The 21,458-nt window shown below is 42.7% G+C and overlaps 1 protein-coding gene across 1 annotated transcript; it reads left to right on the top strand.

The window, feature by feature from the left end:
* The first annotated feature begins 124 nt into the window (after nucleotides 1-124).
* Nucleotides 125-13,969, top strand: cep76 (centrosomal protein 76). The gene is made up of 12 exons (XM_035397522.1): nucleotides 125-487; nucleotides 863-1,018; nucleotides 1,197-1,287; nucleotides 1,556-1,780; nucleotides 2,685-2,870; nucleotides 3,278-3,375; nucleotides 4,542-4,670; nucleotides 5,222-5,410; nucleotides 8,416-8,582; nucleotides 10,406-10,739; nucleotides 12,145-12,362; nucleotides 13,684-13,969. Exons 1-12 carry the CDS (start codon nucleotides 425-427, stop codon nucleotides 13,820-13,822), a joined length of 1,995 nt encoding a protein of 664 aa, XP_035253413.1. The 5' UTR covers nucleotides 125-424; the 3' UTR covers nucleotides 13,823-13,969.
* The last annotated feature ends 7,489 nt before the right edge of the window (nucleotides 13,970-21,458 follow it).

Genomic DNA, 21,458 nt, shown 5'->3' with positions numbered 1-21,458 from the left:
ATACTCATTTTATAAATATGTATTAAAATAAATATGCACTATTGGATTATTTTTCAAATGTTTTGGAAAATTATTCAGGCTTCATATGGAGTGCATTCCCGCTTACTTTTCCGCCACAGTTTAAACTGACAGTTGTGAAAAGGGAGGTTTAGATAAATAGATAGTTCATGTAGGGATAATTTTGAGTTAGCGCTGCTGTCTCGCATTTATGTTTTTTGTATTTTAATTTTTAATCATACACACACTTGTGAACTCGCAGTCGTGCATGTATCTTTTAAATGAAATTGCTTGCTAGCTAACCATTAACAAGCTTGCAAACTTGCGACCACTGGAACATTCTATTGGCGACTAGTCATCTGAACTGCAGCATTTACAAGCTATCTAGCTAGTGTTAGCTACCCGATGCTTCTCATCTGCTGTGAATATGTCTCTACCCCCGGAGAAGGCTTCCGAGCTTAAGCAGATCATTCACAACCATTTGACGAGAGTGAGAAATTGCCACTTGATAAATTTGCTAATTTCTGGTCTGATCTCAAGCATCGCTGACAATACTTTTGATTTGCGATAAGTTATTGCTAACCAGTAATGTCTAATCACAGTTAATTGTACCATTATTATTTAATCAAAATATTGTAAATCTATAGCCATGAGTTTATCTATTGCCAGCTAACAAGCTGTATTTGTTCGTCGTACTTAATGTGAATAGTCGAGCTATTTCACTACAGGAACAGGTAACGCGATGCTACTCACCGTTACCTTAGACACAACAGATAACTTTGGCTGTCAAGTACACTTTATCAGCAAACAAAACCTGCGAAATACAGAGATGTTGCATTTGTTTAATATTGCATTCTACGACTAGATGGACATCCATGGGAAAATTCGCGATGTACTGGCTGAGACGGTAAGACAGGAGTTTGGTACTGGACACCGCCCACTTTCCGAAGAAGACTTCATGCGAGCTCTACAACACAGGGGAATCGTAGATGAAGTAATGAGGGACCTGCATTTTTCACAGGTGATTCACACGATTGCCAGCGAACTGTTTTCTGCCACTGAACACCAGTTAAGCACAATAAGAAAATGATGTTTCAAAGAGTAATTGTGTTAATATTTGAAAATGCATATTAAAGCATACTGAACCATGAAAGATCGTGTAAACATGAAAGTAAATCCTTTCTGGTCTCTTATGTCAGGAAGTGCCAGCCACAGAGGCTGGTCCATCTCCTGCAACACACAAGCCTGCAACACACTTTGTTGATAAGGAGGCAACACAGCTTAAGAAAAGTGAGTTCATTTTATTATTCCCATGGGCAGTGTATCCTTTGAAAATGTTAAAACTGACATTAAAACCGTCTGCTGACTACCGTTAAAAAATTGTACTCAAACTATTTAATCAATTCTTGTGTTTTTTGACTTGGGCTGTTCAAATTTTTTCAAAAATTTGCTTCATTTAACTTCTACATAATCGACCCATCATACCAAAATAAACTGGCTGTTTGTTTTTTTATTTGCCCAATACAAATATTCATTTTGACCCAAATTTAATTCCCAGCCAACATTGATCCGACGAGGAGGTGCCTATACCTGCAGGTTCTGGGGGGTAAAGCATTTCTGGAACACCTCCAGGAACCGGAACCCTTACCTGGCCAGGTCTGTTCTACCTTCACCCTCTACCTCAACTTCAGGAACCAGCGTTTCCGCTCCAAACCTGTGCCCTGCGCCTGCGAGCCTGACCTGCAGGAGGGCTTCCTTCTGGAAGTTCACAAAGACAGCCTGGGTACGCTGTGGTAAAATGACTTTTAAAATTCAATGAGGAAAATTCAGTTGTTTGTTTGCAATTCCTTCTGCACAGCATTCACTCACATTATTAGGATAAGGAGTAAGATTCCTGTTCAACAATTTTCAGTAAAACCGAAACGGTCTGGCAGAGGAGGTTAAAGATACAAGGTGTGGGATGTAAGTAAAATAAAATGAGGAATTTCATTTAATTGAATAAGTGAATTCATTTAATTGTGAAAATTTTGGCTAACAAACCATTTCCTGTAGAATGTAGGGTCGGGCTAATGTTAGTTAATAGCTCATACCAGAGTATAAAAAAATATAAAATGGTATTATTTGAAATTCTGTCCAAACTGTTAGGTCACCACGTTTGGTGTGCCTGCATTAATGAGAATTCCTTTAAACAGCATCCTTTCACCCAGTGCTGCCACTGCTTACAATAGTCAGGTGCAGTTTTAGCACACGTACATGACTTGTACATTCTAGATTTACACACAATTCTAAATTCCAGCTTTATGCACAAGTGGAATTTTTCACAGAATTTCTTTTCAATATTATGATTTTTAGGCTTTTAACCATAGGAGTTCTGAGGGCCTTGCTTTGCCTAACAACATATATGAGTATAGCATATATGATTGTCAAGATAATATTTCTACCTCATGCCCATTTACAAGGATGTATAACATGAATAATCTGGATACCAGGCAACCCAAGGAGGTTGGACAGTACTATCTGAAATCTTACATCGCTAGATGACATTTGATTGTCAGTACAGGGCTGTGTGTCATGGTTCGTCCTACTGGAGGAATCCTTGACCCCACCTTGACCCAAAGAGCTTGTTAGAGCAGAATTTGAAAGCCTTTTGTTGATTGTTTGTACGGCTGTGCTTGACTGGGGCCCAGGCGATGGCAGCAGGATGGCAGACGCCACCACCATGCTCTCGATCAGCGACCCGGTGCACATGGTACTGATCAAAACCGACCCCTCCAGTGAAACCACGCTAGTCTCCTCCTACTTCCTGGACTGGCGGTCTGTCTTGAGCGCGCCCAATGGGAAAACCAGCATGGCAGTAGAACTGCTGGGAGTAGGTAGGTATAAAGATAAATCTCTTGGTTCAAACTAAACTCATGCACATTAACGTTTCTGGCACAAAGCTTATTTTCTATTAGACTAAATAGTATATGGTAAATGAATGTGAGTAGTATATGCTTGAATGTAAACTAAGGCTTCAAGTAGTGTGATATTGAAAAAAACAATACTCCACATGTAGCTAATACATGTGTAAAATGCATAATAAGTTCCATATAATACATGCCATGTTTCAAGTTTAAAATAAGGTATAGAAGGTAATACTGCCATCAGTGATGAGATTTTATGGATTACCCAGAGACTGGTAAACCCTTTGAGTGTAATGTCTGTCTTATTCTTCTGAGAGGGGTAACTGATGATGGTAGCTGAGAATATTGCTGTGTTATGTTTGTTTGACCCTAACCAGGGAGCGAGTGTAAAGTTCCAGTCGGTGTTCTGAATGTGAAGCTGGAGCTCTACCCTCCCCTCACGCAGACGCTGACCCCAGATGTCATCGCAACTCAGGTCAGCAACATGGTGCTGCTGCACGTCCTGTCAGGTTATGTTTTAAGAGGTGTTCTGTCCATATGCTGAAGCTCTTCTCCGCCTGGCAGCACTGAGCAATGCTGCAGTTAATTTAAGCTGCTCTACACTTCCATTGGACTGTCTCTACATGCATACCGGTAGGGCTGCACGATGATATCGGGGTTCTATTGATGTTGGCCGATTATTACTTAAAATGAACTTATTGGTGTCTGCCAATAAAATGAGAACATGGCTAACATGATGCTGCAGCATGCATACGACAAGTGTGATGTGTGTAAATTCATCTACAGCTGATGCTGTAAATACATTTAGGCTAATCACTGTCATGTGAACTTCATTGATTTATTATTTATTTCTCCTTTTAACATTTTTACCAGCCAAACTCACAAACAAGTCAACAAGACATACGGTAGCTCTTGGCTGAATAATATAGTAAGCTAGTTGAAATATTGTTATACAAACAGCCTTTGTTATGTTCTTCCTTCATTAGTCTGTGTTCGTTTACATATTCCATGAATGTGGAAACTTGGTTGCAGTTTTCATTTGGGCTGTCTTGTATGACAGGGCAGCACCAGTATGGCCAGTCAAATATCAGTTATTAATATCAGCCCCAGAATTTTCTTATGGAGCACTGTCTTTTACCTAATAATTTATCTCTGAAATGAAACGGTACTTTCGTACATCTAGGTTGTGTGGAATATAGAGTATCTTGCCAGTGTGACAGCCCTTCAAAGCATATGTTTTGGTAATGCTGTTGTAGTGATTTTCATATTAGTGTCCAGTACTTCCTTAGAAAGAATCACTGAATTGGGCTGTCGAGAACAGGGATGCCTTTCTGTGACGGAATTCTGTGTTCAGTGGAAAAAACAATCAATATGATGCAAATGTATGTCTCCACCTTCTCTTGCTATCACCAAAATTACTTCACCACAGTAAATATAGTCCACTGTAGAGACTTCTCTCCTATGTCATTCCACCTGAGATTTCACTTGTTTTGAATGATATTTGAACATAATTTCAGCTATAAGCTATTTATTTTAACTATATTTGCACTCTACGCCTCTGTATGTAGCCTGTCATAGTGTGCTTTCAGTATGTGAAGGTAAGTGCATTACTCTGACTGAAACCCAGTTCCTTGTTCCCAGCAATCCCTGGAGCGGAAGAGAACAGCGGAGAAAGAGCGTCTCTTCCTGGTTTACGCCAAGCAGTGGTGGAGGGAGTTCCTGGAGATTCGCCCTTCCCACCAAACCAAGCTGGTCAAGATCTTTGCGCAGGTTAGCATGCTAAACGAGCAGCGCATTCCAGCCTCACGGCGGTTAGCATGACCTGGTCCCCGATACCCTGCTCTCTCTCTCACTCTCTCTCTCTCTCTCTCTCTCTCTCTCTCTCTCTATCTATATCTACTGTATTTCTAGTGATATAATTTCGTACAGACATTAGGAAGATTATTTTCATGCAGGTAGTAGTCAATGTGTGGAATAGCCTGCCAGGTCACGTAGTAGAGGCAGAATCTCTGGGAATTTTCAAGACCAGGCTTGATATAGAGTTATATACAATCTAGTCTGTAGCTAGGCAGAGCACTAGGTACAACTTAGTCAGGAAAATGGCGACCTGTTCTCGTCATTATGTTATATTGTGTTATGGTATCTTATCTTTGCCCTGCGATGGATTGGCGGCCTGTCCAGAGTGTATTCCTGCCTCTCGTCCAATGCACGCTGGCATGGGCTCCAGCACCCCCCGCGACCCTGCTCAGGGTAAGTGTGTATAGATAATGGATGGATGGATGATATCTGATCTTCTCTCTCTCTCTCTGTGCCGCACGCAGGACGAGAACGGCGTGAACCAGCCAGTGTGCTCGTACGTGCGCGTGCTGCGGGCGGGGCGGCTCCTGGACGGCCCCCGGCAGGCGGCCCGCTTCGTCAGCCTGCTGGGGATGGAGCGGGCCCCGGTGGTGGGGGGCGGGGCCAAACAGGAGCAGTGGTGCACTCTCCTGGCGTTCCTCTGCAGGAGCAAGGTGAGGCTCTTCCCACAGGCTTCGGCCGCTTCTCTTCCTGGAAAGCGGTCTTATGTTGTCTTTGGAATAGACTTGGAAAAATTACGGGCAACAGTGTAAAATAGGAAAATTCCCGCTTGTAGAGATCCGCTTGTAGACAGTAGAGGGAAAGGAAGAGGAAGAAAAGGCACTTGAGTGAATGTGTGTGCCAGCGCACCCTCCCAGGTTGACGGAGGTGGTTGCAGGAATAGGATGAGCCTACAACCTTATGAGCAATTGGGCAGTACAGAATTGGGGGAGGAAAAGATAAATGTGGAATAAAAAGTGTGTATGTGTGTGTGTGTATGTGTTACAGCGAGTGAAAATTTTCCCTGTTTGCAATTTTGCAATGTTTGAAATCTCAGGCTTGATGCCATTTACTGTCAAGTTCCGCAATGTCAGTGTGCTGATACTGACACCAAATTGGCTAATTCACTGGCTTGCACAGTATGTCCTTGTCATAAGTCATTTTAGATTTGTATTCCCTGGCAAGAACACCCAAGTCTGTATTTTCATTTTGACAGAAATGATTTTGAAATTGATACCAGGAATGATTCCTTCCCTGCAGTTTGATCTACTGTCTCCCAGTCTTTTGGGAATTTGACTATAGAATAAATTTTACACCCATCCTGAAAAAGTTGTGCAAAATCTAATTTATGAGGGGATACATTGTCCTAAATACAAATAATAAAATGAAGGGTCTTCCCTGTTTCCTGACCTTTGACCTATGACCTGTGGCATAGATTATGAAGCAAATAGAGTGTTTCAGTGATCATGTCTTTTTGTAGGCTAACTTGGGTGTTACTTCTGCCATGGGTTCCCTCTGCAAATCTCCAATTCATTTTCCCCTCAGGCTGTTCTTTTTCTGGCGAAAATAAGGTCTGTGGTCACCGTATGTCGAAGAGAGTTTCACGTTTTGTTCTACAAGGTAAATTACTCCCATTAATATCCCAACCGTGAATTTAGAAGGCGTTATGTGCTTTGAAAAAGTAAGTTGCTAAGAAGTTGCTATGTAGAAACTACAACGGTTGTCGCGTGCAGGTGGGCTAGTATGTAAACTTGAGTGCTGTTTGCCAGAATGTGACCGTTGTTGTAGTTTCAATGGAGCAAAATGAGCAACTTACTCTTTAAAAGCGCATGACGGCATCGAAATCCACGGTGATGATATTAATGGGTGTAATTAATCTCGTAGAACAAAACGTGGAGCTCTCTTAGGCTTACGTTCACCACAGACCTTATTTTCGGCAAAAACGCAATCCCTATAGAAAAAATGCATTGGAAATCTGACAAGGCAACCCACGACTCAAACTTCCTTCTGGGTTTTAGGAACTGTAACATTCTATTTACTACTTTTTTAGTTCACGATTTCGGACCTATAATAAAAAAATCAATCAACATATAAAATGTTTATACTAGGTGCACACCTAGTATAAACATTTTATATGTTGATTGATTTTTGATGTAAGGCTTTTCAAAGCACTAATAGATAAAAACTTAAGTTGGAAAATATCTGGTGGGAAAACAAGTTTACGTGAAGGCTTCTCTCAGCAGAGTACTTCTGTTTTTGTGAAGTTTTTGATGCCATGATTTATACGTGTGTGAAAATGAGATCTTATTTCAGCATGTTTTTTCTGGCAGTGATGTGTTTATGTACGCGTATCATCTTTGCGCTAGACTCGCTAAAACATCCTGGAAAAGTGGGCCATTTCCTGGAAGTTCTTGGCTACGGCCCCTGCGAAAGCTTTGCTTTTTTTCCTTTCTTTTTTTTTCTACCCTACCCCCCCCACCCACCCACCCACCCCCCCCTTTCTCAGAAGTCGATCACACCACTCCCATAAAAAGTAATGAGGCTTGTCACGTTTGATTTATGGGCTCCATTCCAGGTAAATTAATTTAGTGTCTGTTCCTGCCCCTCTCTCTGACCGCGCTGTCCGTATTCAGCGCTTCTGGGACTCATCCATCTCCCCGCCCGCTCCCGCCCTCTCCTCTTTACAAGAAGAGCGCGGCCTCCATTATAGGAGGAGGGGCCCGCCGCTCCGCGGGGCCCGGGCCGCCTGGAAGCCGGCCACTTTCCCGTCCGGCGGCAGTTATGAAATATTAAACGGACGGCGGGCCCGCCGAGCGAAGCGCCGCAGGGCAGGGCTCGTCTGCTCCTGGACGGCCGCGTTTTCTGTCCTCTGTCCTCCGCTCGCCCGGCGGGCTCCTTTATCTGGTCAGCGGCGTACACCGGCAAGGTTCGCTCGTAGTCAACGCACGGACACGACGTTTCGTACACGGACGCTAGAGCGGTCGTCGGGCGTGGCGTTCACGAGGTCATCATCGGATTTGGCTGAGATGTCAGATCGTGTAAATGGTCTTGCACATTCAGTTCAGAGTTGGCGTGAAATTCAGAAACGGATACGGCGGTCCGTGCCCACCACCGATGAGCCGTGATGCTTCTGAAGTTCTCTGGATCTTCAGGAGGCTCGGCCAGCTGAGGTATTTAAATGTGAGAAAATGCAGCCGAGTTCTTTGGAAAGGGTGTCGACGACGAGTTGAAATGAAGCAGTTTCCCCAGACGATTTTCATGAGAACTTTATCAGAACTTCGCTAGCTTTTTCCCCATTCCTTCTCATTACCGTTCCAGTTGCTGTACCACTCTACCCTGTTAATGAAGCTAAGCAGGTTTGCGCTTGGTTAGTACTTGGATGGGAGACCTTGTGGAAGAGGTGTTGGTGGGGCAGTAGGGGGTGCTCTTCCCTCTGGACCAAGTGGAAATCGAGTGCCCCACCACAGTGATGTGGATGTTCTGCTGCAGAAGCCACAGTCCTATTGACTAGATTAAGCTGAGGTCCATACTTCCTAAGGTCCTTAGTCCATGCGGCCATTAAAGATTCTCCTGCGAAGTGTAGGGTCGTCGTTAATTCCGGTGTCCTGGCAAAGCTCCCTCAAAAACCGTCTCTCTCCGTCTGGCCTCCTGATCACCCCCTACCCGTGACCGTTTCCAGGGCGACTGTGAGGACCACGCCACGCTGCTGTGCAGCCTGCTGCTGGGCTTCGGACTGGACGCCTACGTGTGCGTGGGCACCAAAGCCAAGGCCACGCCCCACGCCTGGGTCATGACCCTGGGCACCGACGGCTCCGTCACCTTCTGGGAGAGCCTGACGGCACACAGGTGACCCTCGTTATTTAACACTGCCACCAGGAGGTCATTCTGTACTTCAGACCACAGTGCAGGTCACCTTAATGGTTACCTTAGTACATTGCATGTATCAAGGGCATAACCACCAAGCTCTGAACCTGCTAGTATTCTACTCTGGAGAATACTGTGGCATATTTATTTATTTTTTTTAACATGTAAAAAAATTTCACAATAATATATTTGCAGGAAAATTGCATAAACACAACCGTACAAATACACATATTTACATAAATACCCACCCACCCAACACACATTTACATAAATCCCCACCCACCCAACTACCATGTCATTCTAAATAACAGAATAATTTAAATAATAAATAATCTTTGAAAAAACTGATGATTGGTGAAGGTTTATGAATGTTCTTAAATATGATTTTAGGAAGCTGCCCATGATTTCTGTCGAAAGTCTAGATGTCTGAAAAGCATGGTCATTTGTCAGTCAAATAAACATTTTTGAAAATTGTTTTTTATGCATTTAGCCGACACTCTTATCCAGTGTCACAGCTTAGATTCATACAATCCATTTTTACAGATATTTTTTTTACTGAAGCTCTTTGGGTTAATTACCTTGCTCAACGGTACTATAGAACCTGGGAATGAAGCTCCATCATGCAAGCCCAGTTCTACAACCATCTGAGGAAATCGCTTTTTTTGCTGTTTTTTTATATACTTTTTATATATTAAATTACCATTTTGTATAAAAAATGTATATATTAAATAAAAATTAGTGCATAAGGTTACAATGTGCCAACCTTGGCCCCTCCATAATAGCACATTTACTAACGCTGATGTCAGCCTACCTCGTGTTTTATGACTGTGTACAATGCAGTTATTAAGAGTTTATTAAGCCTTTATGGGTGTACAATATGCACAGATTCTGAAAGTAGCAGAATCCTGTTTTCAGGGAGAAACACAGCTGTTTCAGCTTTGAAAAAGGCACCAATCCGTCCATCAGATGAAACGTTAAACCCGCTCAATGTTCCAACTGACTGTGGACATTAAAGATCCTGTGTCACTTTTCGGAAGAGTAGCAATGTTAACCCCAGTGTTCTGACAAAATTCTCAGAAAACTAGCTCCCACTTGGCCACCTAATGATCCCTTAAATCTGATTGGCTACGCAATGCATTGCATTCCCACATTAATTCTCCAGGCAATGACTCCAAAAGAGGATAGAGTTCTCAGGTCACTTACTTGGCTACAAAAAAAAAAAAAAAAAAATAAGAATAATGAACAGATTTTTGCCTGTAAAGTACTGTACATGTAATATTTATTGGATTTGGACCTTTGGGATTATGTTCAAATGAGCAATAACAGCCGTACAGAGGAGCTGGAACTCCTGGAGCTGGTTACCAGTTAATTTCTCTTTGCTGCATGTAAATGGAAGCATCATATTACGTGCCCTGACGCTCATGGATACTGGTAAACGTTGAAGCGGCGCGTCTTCTTGGAATGTCCATTAGGCTGAGTGGTTTAAGGGATGAGAGGTGATCAGGGCCCGTCCTCGGGCCCAGAGATAAGATGCAATAACGGGTCTGTCAGAAAGGCTCCCGCTCACATCGCTCACTCTGCAGCTGTTGGTGTGTGTGTGGGATTTTACTCACAAGCATGGGCTATTTTTTTCCCCCATGACATGCAGTTTTGAACTGTGATCACCAGAATGAACTCCACAAACTGTGTTTATGTGGGGGTGGAAAAGCTAACGCTTGCGTTTCACTCTGAGTCAAAGTTAAAGATGTGGTGGTTGTTTTTGTCGAACCCCTTTTTGACCTGTTTTGGGGGTTTATTTGGCTCAGGTACCTCCACCGCCCCGTAGACCCGGACGCCCCCCCTCTGGCCCCCCAGCCCAAGCCCTCGCACCCGTACAGGACGGTGGGCTGCGTCTTCAACCACGAGGCCTTCCTGGCCAACTGCCAGCCGTCGGACGCGGTGGAGCTGTGCGTGTTCGACCTCCGCGACGGCGCGCGCTGGAAGCCCATGAGCCAGGAGGCGGTGCGCTCCGTCTGCGCCCCCGGCTCCACCACCTCCCTGCCCCCCCTGCCGCCGCTCTGCGCCTCCCAGCTGGACCCCGTCGCCGCCAGCAACCAGCTGGAGCTGGAGCTGCGCCACCTGCTGACCGAGCACAGGAAGGTAACCGCGGCCCGGGCGTGCCGTCACCTGACCGTTTTGTGACCATCCCGCGATTTAACCCTTTGAGGCTGTTGTGACCAATCATGTGCCGTGGAAGGCCAAGAGTAAACAGGCTTTTCATTCCAGCCAATCACTTCGCCTGCTGATTTCACTAATCGGTTCCCTCCTCTCTGGTTGAGGGTGCGTTAATTAGTGAAATTAATTAGATGTAGCGATTGTTCGAAATGACAACCTGCATACTCTTGGCTCTCTGTGGCACATGATTGGGCACCACTGCTCTAAGGTGTAAGATTACAAATACGTGATTAGAATGTTCTTAACTAAACACAATCACGACTGGTAATTGAAAACAGTGTTCAACAACACTGAAAATTTTGAGAAGACATTCCAAAAAACCTACTCTTTAATGGGTTAAGCCTGAACACATGCCTGTATGCCTACCACACCAAAGGCATTTTGTTTTTCTGGGAAAATACATTTAATTTTTTCCGTTTAATTTTGTATATTTACTTAGGAGCATGAATATATTAATAAATCTAAAGGTTTTTAGATTCTTAAGTCTTAAATTACAGTGGCCAGTCACTTACGGTTCCATACTGCCCCCTGCTGGCTCTACACCACACAACCCTCTCCGTGCTGTGCAATCACAGTTTGACGGTTCCCGTAGCCAGCTTAAGCTGAAACTGATTGAGCGCGATTGAGGAGCTAATGTAGATGCTTGCTCTGAAGTCACTGGCCAACCAGCGGAACAGGCGTCACCGTCAACGCTCTCATGGTTTCGCTGGCGCGATCGGTCAGGGTGGGTTCGTAAAACCTCTGGGTTATAAATCAGGTAAAATGGGTCAGCCCATACCTACCCACCGCCGTCCCTGTGTCTCTCCGTGGAAGGTCGTGGCTCCAGTTGAGATGTGCATCTGGGCCACATGCCGCAGGCATGAAGCAGCAGTTCTTCTGTGATGCATTTGTGGGTGAATAGTGCACAGTATGCAGGGCTCACTTCTTAGTGCTCTTTCTGAATCCTGTCATGCATGTCCTGTTTATTTAACCTTATCTTTCCACACTTACTGAGAACTTAATAGGGCATTATTATTAAAGGACAGCTCATTGGCAAGATGTGTGGTGCGCCATATACAAGACTCCCCCGCCCCCTCCTCCCCTCCAACACCGGTGGGTGTTTGATCCTCCACCATGGCACCTTCTATATCGGTTACCCCTTCTCCCTAACTGAAAAAAGCCAAAAATAAATAAAACATAAGGAGGGTGGTCTGTTTGTTCTCTCTTAAAAAGGGAATAAAAAAGCCTTATTACGTTTTCTGTTCCTTGCCATGAGTTTGGTCTTTAAAACCTGGTTTTTAAAAACGCGACGCCTGCCGCTCACTGAACTCCCCCGCTCCGCGCGCGGCAGGACCTGGGCGTGGCCACGGCGTGGGACGACCACCTGTCCTACCTGCTGTCGGCGGCGCTGGCGGCCTACGAGCTGGAGCGCTGCACCGGGGTCTCCTGCGGCAACGAGGAGTTCCAGGACGCCGTGAGGAGGGCGGTGCCCGACGGGCACACCTTCAAGGGCTTCCCCATCCACTTCACCCACAGGAACGCCCGGAGGGCCTTCGCCACCAGCCTCAGGTACGCTGGGAGGACCTCAGGCTGGCCCAACACCAGTCTGCGAGAGCAGCAACGCCTGCTGGTTGGGGTTGTTACTCAGTTAGAGTAGTGGATTACAGGTACCTCACCCTACATGGTTTCTGGGCTCTGAATTGGGTGCTAATTTTTGGGGTGAAAATCTAAGGCTGCTGACCCTGCAGCCCTCATAGACTGGGGTGGGGGCCCCTAGATTAGAGAGAGGCTTGCAGAGGGCAGAGACCCCAGGATTTGGAGGATGTGAGAACGTCGGTTCCTTTTCAGCTATGAGCGAGCCATTCCCATGTTAGCCTACATTAGTCAGCACTTACACCAGTTGTATGCTATTTTGGGCCCTGCAGGTTGCAGCCTTGCAGGTTTCAGACTTGTCTTTCAATTAACCAGGTAAGGAGTCTTATCAATTGAAATTAAAAGATGAGCTGTGACAAATTGTCAGCGCTCAGACGGAGCTGCTGCTCTTTAGTGCACATTTGTACGTCGCTTTGGATAAAAGCGCCTGCTAAATAAATATCATGTAATGTAGTGATGTTTACAGAGTAATGAACAATCGGGAATTGGCAGTCCCAGGCCCTGAAGACTGGCACTGAAGTCCGCCATGTATAGTCTATTATGAAAATCAGCTGATTGTAAATCTTCCAGGATTTGAATCCTTGTCCCTGATAAATATCTGTTTATTGGTTAAAATACAAATCATTCATCGTAGACAAGCAGCAGCAGTCACTCCATGCTAATTGTTGCTGCTTTGTAGATGCATCAGTCTTCCTTGCTAACTCACTAGCTTTTTGTCACTGGCTATGTCAATTTTATATAATGCTAACTAATTGGATAGTTAAGTACTTGTTTAGTGCTTACCTGAAGAAAGAGGCTCTGATTGATCTTGCTCTAATTGGCTTGTACACCTGTGGTAATGCTGTAGACTTGGTGTATGAGTACATCATTAGCATACAGCCCCATTTCACCAAAAGGGGTAACATATTAGCCTGATCTTAAATAAAATCTTAGTGCAAACCTTTTATGAATATAGTTATTTAATTCCATAGATCTATGCACCTCTGTTTTTAAACCTAAGGACTGAAAAAAGAGCGAGATCCATTTTGATTTAAAACGAATGTGATAGCCCTTCAGTCATTGAAGAATAAGCGTACGCCTTCGTAATAATGTAATGTAAGATAAAGAGCTTCAGAATCAGCACTCTAAAACTGTACATCAGTACAAAGGTGAGGAAAGCACAAAATGGAGAGTACAAAGTGGGAATGCTACCGCTGGGTTACAGCAGATCGTGACGCCGTTGGGTTCTTTTCGCCAGGTCTCCGTTCTGCGACGAAATCGTGTGTTGCCGCGGAGACCACGTCAGGCTGGCGGTCCGCGTCCGGGTGTTCGAGTACCCCGAGTCGGCCTGCGCCGTCTGGATCATGTTCGCCTGCAAGTACCGCCTGGTGCTGTGACCCCAGGAGCCGCCCTGTCCCTCCATTCTATTGTGTTTACATCTCTGTACAGAGTATAGATTGCCTTGTCCTGAGACTGCTTTCACTCTTTTATACTGTATTTATACATCACTATTTATAAATAAATAACTATTGTGTTTTATTTTACACCATGGGTGACGTGTGTCTTGTATGAAATTCACAGGATTGGCGCGTTTGAGTTTGAGGGAGGGAGTATCCCCTCCTGTGAGTGTAACACACTTTGTGATTCGGTGATGAAAGGTGCTGTATGAACACCAATCCATAGTCTCGGTTCAGTTACACCTGTGCTTTGCAAACAGGGTGGGGAAGGAAGCAGTGGGACCATCTGCTGGACATGTTCTGCGCTGTGGGTGGGATTTTCACATGGCAGGGTGTCCCAGAAGTGTTAAATCCACAGATGTTTAGGCATGTTGAAGCGCTGGAGCCGCTGCGCATGTGATGCTCGGAAGATGGGAATTCTCCACAGTAACGATAAGCAACTGTTTACGGTGCACTGAAACCGTTTCCCTGCCACTGAATGTTCCAAAATGACTTCACATCAGACATCCACTCAAGACTTCACACTCAGTTACACTGTTTATTTACTTAGCAGCTACCCTTGTCCAGAGCAGCTTACACAGCATGCCATCAAACTGTTCAGCCATTCAGGTCAAAGAAAAACTACAAAAAAAAATCATCATCAGTTCTGTCTTGCATGCAAAATAAATGGTGCTAACTATATTTCGTGTCAAAACCAAGTTCTCTATCTGTATCTGCAAAACACCATTTGGTGTTTGAAGTGAACTGCAGAGTCATTTTAAATTTGAAAACAATGTTTATTTTCACTATTTATGTATTGTGAGAAATATTAGAAAATTAGAGAAAATTACTCTCAAGGTGAGGGCCAGTATATTTAACTTTTTTTTTTTGGCTCAAATACAGGCCCTGTATTTTAACCTGACCACGAAACTACTGCTCGGTTATTGGCTTGAGTTCTAATTCAAAATGAGCTGACGGTTTAAATAGTGTCAGGAATTCCTTGGCTGGGCCAGGAAGGAAAAATCTCCCTACACAAATTTTTACAAGTTGTGCCCAGTCTACAGAGTTTGTAAACTGTAATTTTATTTTGTAATATATATTCTATCATTTGTAGTTGTTTTTAGTTAGCTGCTAAGTGCTTTACATAGCTGGAGCAAAACAAATGAAATTATTGATATTTTAAACTGAATAAAAAGAACAGAGTTTCCAAACTAGTGCATCTTTCAGGAATGCTAAAATCCATTGTTAAAAAAAATTTTAAGTTAAAAATTTGTTTTAAGAACAGATATAAACGCCAATATATAGCGCTGTGAAAAATGATTTGCCCCCTTCCTGATTTCATCTATCACTGTATATTTGTCATACTGAATGGTTTCTGTAAGGTTGGGGTTGGCGAGCAACGTCAGAAGCGGACAATAAATCCACGGGGAGTCTAAAAGCTGACTGCGAACAGCAGTCAACCACTGAGTGAGGTAGGAGAAAGGAAAAAGGGGAATAAACCCTGGCAAAAGGCCAAACAAAAGGCAATCCTCAAAAACAGGACGAAAGTCTCTTGACTGAGAACCAAACACAACACACGCCTAAGTAGGCTAAGTAAGATCTCTCAGCTCAAGCCTGAAACTAGCTGGAGATAACTCTATCCACGAATACCCTCTATGAACAGTGACCACTCTCAAGTGCCCCGGTTGCTACGTGTTTAGCTCCCGTACCAGATAGCCATCGAGTAAGTCACATCGAGCTCTCAAAATACCCAGAGCGTTACCGGCTGCTTGTGCAATGCAATGCTTGTGCAAGAGCCCCAAGCAGAGGGAGTGAGGTCCCTATAAAGGGTAGACTCCAGGTGGCCCGAATCAGCAATTAGCCGGTAATGGGAGAGCGAGGAGAATCTCCTCTGCTGCCACCCAGTGGCAGCACCACTGCAAGCACAGGCACATTACAGGTTTCAGATCTTTAGACAAAGGGAAACCGAGTTCATAGAACACATTTAAAAAAATGATTTCATTTATTTAATGAAAACAGTTATCAAACACCCATACCGCCCTTGTGAAAAGGTAATTGCCCCCATAAGCACACTCTTCTTTGCTTTAATTCAGAACATGAACTGTTCATTTCAGGTCTTGACACAGCATCTCTATTGGGTTCAAGTCAAGACTTTGACTGGCCACTCAAAAACTTTCATTTTGTTTCTTTTGAGCCATTCAGATGTGGACTTTCTTTTGTGTCTTATATCATTTTCTAGCTGCATAAGCCAATTATGCTCCAGCTCACAGATGACTGGGCATACAAAGCAGAATGTGTGGTTCCGTCAATTAGGGAAAGTTGTCCTGGTCCCAAGGCAACAAAGCATCCCCACACCATCGCACTACCTCCACCATGTTTGACTTTTGGTATGATGTTCTTACTGTGAAGTGCTGTATTTGCTTTACGACAGACATAATGGGACCTGTGTCAACCACGTAGTTCACATTTTGACTCATCTCATGCAAATGTCAGATGAGCATTCAGGTTTCTCTTGGTTAGCAGGTCATTGTCGAGAAATGAACACTGACCTTAGCTGAGGCCTGCAGTTCTTTGGATGTTCTTCTGGAATCTTTTGTGACTTTCTGGATGAGTTGTCGCTGCTCGTAACCCTTTCCAGACCAATATATTTAACATATAATAGCTTTTTTCTCACCTAATTTCTTTTTGGTCGTGGCATAGTGTGTTTGTTGAACTTTAGTGGTAACTACATCACTCTGATGGTAAGGTTCAGTCTAAGTGAGGTTTAGATTCAATAGGACTGACTGTAGTTACGCCTTGCTGTGTTCAATCAGCTGAATGTAATTATCAAGCAAATTTAGTTAATTGGTTGATTGACTAAATAAGGAGGCAATTACTGTAACTACAGTATGTATGGTTAAATGTCCTTGTTACTTAATTTAAAAAGGTTTTCGATGTAACTGCTAATTCTGTGAATCTGGTTTTGGCTGTTTCAGTATCTCTATTAAATATTAAAATATTTACTACAGTTAGAAAAGTTTAATTATTATATAAATACTTTAATGGGGGCCAATAAATGCAGTTTACTTTCCTTCCACTAGATGGCAAATGAGTATAAAGAATAGAGTCCATGTGTGCAGCAGTGACATTGGGTGGAGGGGACTGAATTTTGTGAGTATAGCCACCCCTCCCCCACCGTACAAGCTTTTTAAAAAATGTACTTTTATCAGATTAAAACTGTTGTCAGGAATACAGCATTTCCAGAATTATGCGTCAATACCTGAGTGGAAAACAGAATTCTGTCAGCCCATCCAAATGGGGGGTGGGGGGTGGGGGGGGGGGGGGGGTGGAGTGCATGCTTATTTTTACCGTCTTACTATATTAGTTTACGGGCACCTTCTAAGTATGCCAAATATCAAGTCTGGACAAATTTGTAGCAATATAATTAATTTTTTAAATGGCATTTTGAGAACTGTGGGTCTCTCCGATGTTGGGTTATTGCACAACATGCACCGTTAAGTTGGTAATCATGGATGGCATGCTAAGCCTCTTTAATTAAGTACCTAATCATTTTGGTTGGAATTATCTCTGTTCCATCTTAATGAACCATTCTTTGGGCTCTACTTAGCAAGGCTGGAAAAATACCACTGGTTAGGCTTTGTTACGACTTCTTTCTTGTGGCTGTGGCTGCCGTACAGCAGGCCCTGGCATGGCGTGTGCATCAGTGTGGGCAGACCCTTGGCTCCAGAACCTCCCCAGTCCTGTGTAACAATGTAGCTGAAGTAAGAGGTGAAACAGTTAATGCCCTCCAAGTCCAGGTATTCGTGGCATCGAATTGATATGCTTTTCCAGTATTTCACTTGGAAATTCTTGTTATTGCTAAAAAAATCAAAAAGTTAAAATTATGTGGATAATATTAACGCATTTCCTTGAAATGGTAAAACAAAAATAGTTAATGATACTAAGTATTATTGATAAATAATAGTGCCAAATTACATAATCATAATACCCTATAGATTAATCGTAATCTATAAGAGAATGACTATGAAATATCACCTACAACCAACTGTTGTAAAACTGACACGATGGACGTAAGGCTGTGGAGGCATGTCTAGGAGTAACTCTTGTATAGCTTTGCATCTGACATTTTAAACAGCACTTTTGAATTCTTTGAACAACTCCGTACTTGATATAATGCTAATTGCATGGTAAATAATTTGTTAGCAGGGCCTGTTAATTTAGCAAGGAGGAGACAGGGTGCTCTGGTAAACTCAATGTTTCCACAACTCATTTGTAGCGAAGAAGATGAGAAGTTTCACACATTTTACCCAGCCTGTTCTTCTTGACAGATATTTTTATCGTGAGCTATAAGGATTCACTGGGAAGGAAATAATACAAAAGGTTTTAAGGGGGGGGGGGGGAGATGTCATCCTTAATTAATCGCCTCAATATAGAAATTCAATATGCAATGCTTCTTTGCATGTAGTGGAATTCTTTTCTGGAATAAACAAGACTAGGAAACCTAGTATATGGCCGGACCTAACACACGTGATCCGGCCGACTAATGGTGTAACTTCATAACTCAGCCGACCAATGGTGTTACTTCATCACTCAGTCAGATCACTCAGTCACTCAGTCACAGACATTCGCGTTTGTAGGGCTGGCCCCGCTGTTGCGGTCCAGCCAAAACTGAAATATGTTTTTAAAATATATATATAATAATAAATAAATAAATAATACTTTTAAAAAAGTGAGCCATCCTTAAATCTATTGTGATGCTGCACTTTTGAATTGAACCTTTGTGAGTTACATTAAAGTCGAAATTAAATAGGCCTACCGTTTCGTCTTAACATAGGCTAGTAGATGCATTATAGTAAGGGGCGCGATGCTCTATGTTGCGGTGCACTGTTTAGCTTCACAAAAGGTCTATTCCAGGTCTATTCTTAATATTTTCGTGGAGCGGGGACGATGACATCATCCCGAATTTGACGAGCGGGCGAGGACATCCAATTAATTCAGTTTCGCTGCGAGCTAATTTACAATTCCGTGTTCATTCCAAAGTTGTTGAACACGCGGTTCAGGAGGACGGCAGAACTAATGAATAATTCTCTCCTCCTCCACCGCGCGCGACTCCGCACATCATTACAGCACCGGAGGAAAGGAAATGTTCAGAGAGGAAGTGTTTGATGTGAGGAACGCAGGTATTTTTCACCCCATATTAAACAGCGTCACTCAGGTGTAATTGTCTAATAGGTCCTACGGGACAAGCGCAATAATGGAAAAAGTGGATCACAAGTATAAAGTAACAAAAACTATTGGACCAAATTTCAATACGTTTACTTAGTTTATTTGTCATTTCAAGGAAAAAGCAATTTTACGAAAAATAATGTGGGGATCATAGATTTGAATTTCGCTCAGTTATCAATGGGTGGCCACACCTTCCCTGAGAAAAAAACAAGAAATTGATTTGTTATGGCTGAGGGGCACCGAAGTGCAGCCTTGTTTAAACCATCTATAAAAAAATATTAGCTTTTAGTAGGCTATTTTATACGATTGCATACGACTCTGGAATAACACACCAATTATAGTCAGAAGTTACACTAGGCTTTTCCGTAAAATAAACGTTTTAATCGCCTTGCAATCCACTTCATATGCATGCATGCATTTAACGAGATGCTGTTGGATGTCCTCGAGTTCATAACACTACATAAGTTAACGCGACTAAGCAGGTAGACTTCCTAGGTTTCATGAAAATAACTTACTGACAGCATAGTTTGAGGATTTAGATATACGGTTTATTTTCCGAAATTTGCTTGATGTCAGTCATTTTAATGTCACAAAGATAATAATCTATACACGTCACAGAGCATCTAACATTTGCTTTATTTATCCCTTTGTAAGGCAAATTTTTATTGACTTGAATTACATATCATTTAAAAAATATACTAAAACCTCGAGCAGGTTAAGACGATGCTTAATTATGCTAGTGTAATAGTAATTTTTAACAGATCATTTATATGTACATATAGAGAAGTTTCTAAAGTAACTAAAATGGAGTGCTTTGTGTGTCTTAACAGTGACATTTATAAGTGAAAAATAAGAAAATCCAACTCATTATCAGTGTATCAGATTTTCAAGCATTAGACTCTTAATGACATGCGAAAATCAACAATTTATATTTAAGCGTAACGTGCATGTAAATAGATTATTTGGCATATGGGATAGGCACTGATTTGATTATATTTCTTTCCCACTCTTAGATATACTCATTCAAATACAAATTTAGTATGTATTTAATATCATCACCAACACAAGTATTTGTGATATGGCATATTCTTTTATAAGAATTTTTTATTTAAAGGTTCTGAAAACTGGCCATCTCTTCTTTGTAAAAATAAATAAAATAACATAAGGCAGTAATAGTTTGCTGCAATTATGAGTTGGAATTGCAACACATTTTTATATTGCATTTTCTGTGAATGCCTGGGTGATAATTGTCAACAATTTGCATTATATTTAGTTTATATAACACCTATTCGAAAGCAGTGGAAATAAGTAATGAGCCTTTTCACTTGGTCCGATTACACTCCTTAATGTGTATGTCCAAGTCTCAGATATTCTGTTTTTAATTTGCCATGATTGCATTCAGAAACTATTATGTACATTTTTGCAATGAGAGCGGGTTCTTTACATACCTTTGCACATAGATAATATGTCATCTAGTTAATATTTTGTAAATGTGCAGCCAGAGATTTGTTGTCAAATGCCCTTTGTCTTTTCAGAACAGGGGGATTCCAAACGAAAGCAAACAAGCAAACATTCATCTCAGTCCAGTTGGCATTTTCCAGCAGGCTGGAATTAGACAAGAATTAAAATGACGTCTTCAGCGTTGATTTTCCATTTGCTTATGGGTCCAAACCTGACTGCCACTGCAAACATCACAAACTAAAGGTGTGATTATTTTAACAACCGATTTAGGGTGCTTCTGTTGTGTTATCTGGAAGACAATGACAACAACTACCACATGGGAAATTACAGTACTTTATTTTACTGAACAACCATACCTTTCTGACCACCTTATTTTTTGTGTTCTGGAAGCTAATTGCCAGAAACAACAGAAAGAATTTGGAAGTTCTTTGTTTGGAGTATATATTCGATTTGCCTTACAACAGTCTAATGGTGTACATTATGATTTCCATAACTCTATCCATATCTGGAACAGCCCCCCCCCCCCCCCCCTTCTGTTTCTTGATTTAGAGGTGGTGGATCCTGCCGGGGTAGAGGAGAGAGGGAGCTCTGGGTATTGGAGAAATGTGTTGCATGGCCCGGAGCCTAACGGGTAATAAAGTCATTAATTCAGCTGATTAAGTTGGCCTTTGGGTTAAAGAAAAATCATATCCGTCTCCCTTTGAGATGTAACCGGGGAAGCGGAGAAGAGGGGAAAAAGCGAGCTAATTAGCACCAAAAAAAGAGGGGGAAAGGAACGGGGGTGGGGTGGGGTGGGGGGGGCAGTTTGACTGAACTATTAATGAGACATGTTTGGGGTGAGGGAGTGACAAGCTCATCAAAACGCCTGCTTGCCATGCGAGACATTCTCTCAAAGACACGGCGAGCTACC

The sequence above is a fragment of the Anguilla anguilla genome, chromosome 1 (genome assembly GCF_013347855.1).
Source record: "Anguilla anguilla isolate fAngAng1 chromosome 1, fAngAng1.pri, whole genome shotgun sequence".
Classification (NCBI taxonomy): Eukaryota; Metazoa; Chordata; class Actinopteri; order Anguilliformes; family Anguillidae; genus Anguilla; species Anguilla anguilla.
Note: the sequence above shows the minus strand (reverse complement) of the source record. Positions and strands in the feature narration are given on the sequence as shown.

Coding starts and splice junctions, on each gene's coding strand:
- cep76 (XM_035397522.1), top strand. CDS start 425: ATGTCTCTACCCCCGGAGAAGGCTTCCGAGCTTAAGCAGATCATTCAC. Junction 4,671..5,221: donor TGGTCAAGATCTTTGCGCAG/GTTAGCATGCTA, acceptor TGCCGCACGCAG/GACGAGAACGGCGTGAACCA. Junction 8,583..10,405: donor GAGAGCCTGACGGCACACAG/GTGACCCTCGTT, acceptor TATTTGGCTCAG/GTACCTCCACCGCCCCGTAG.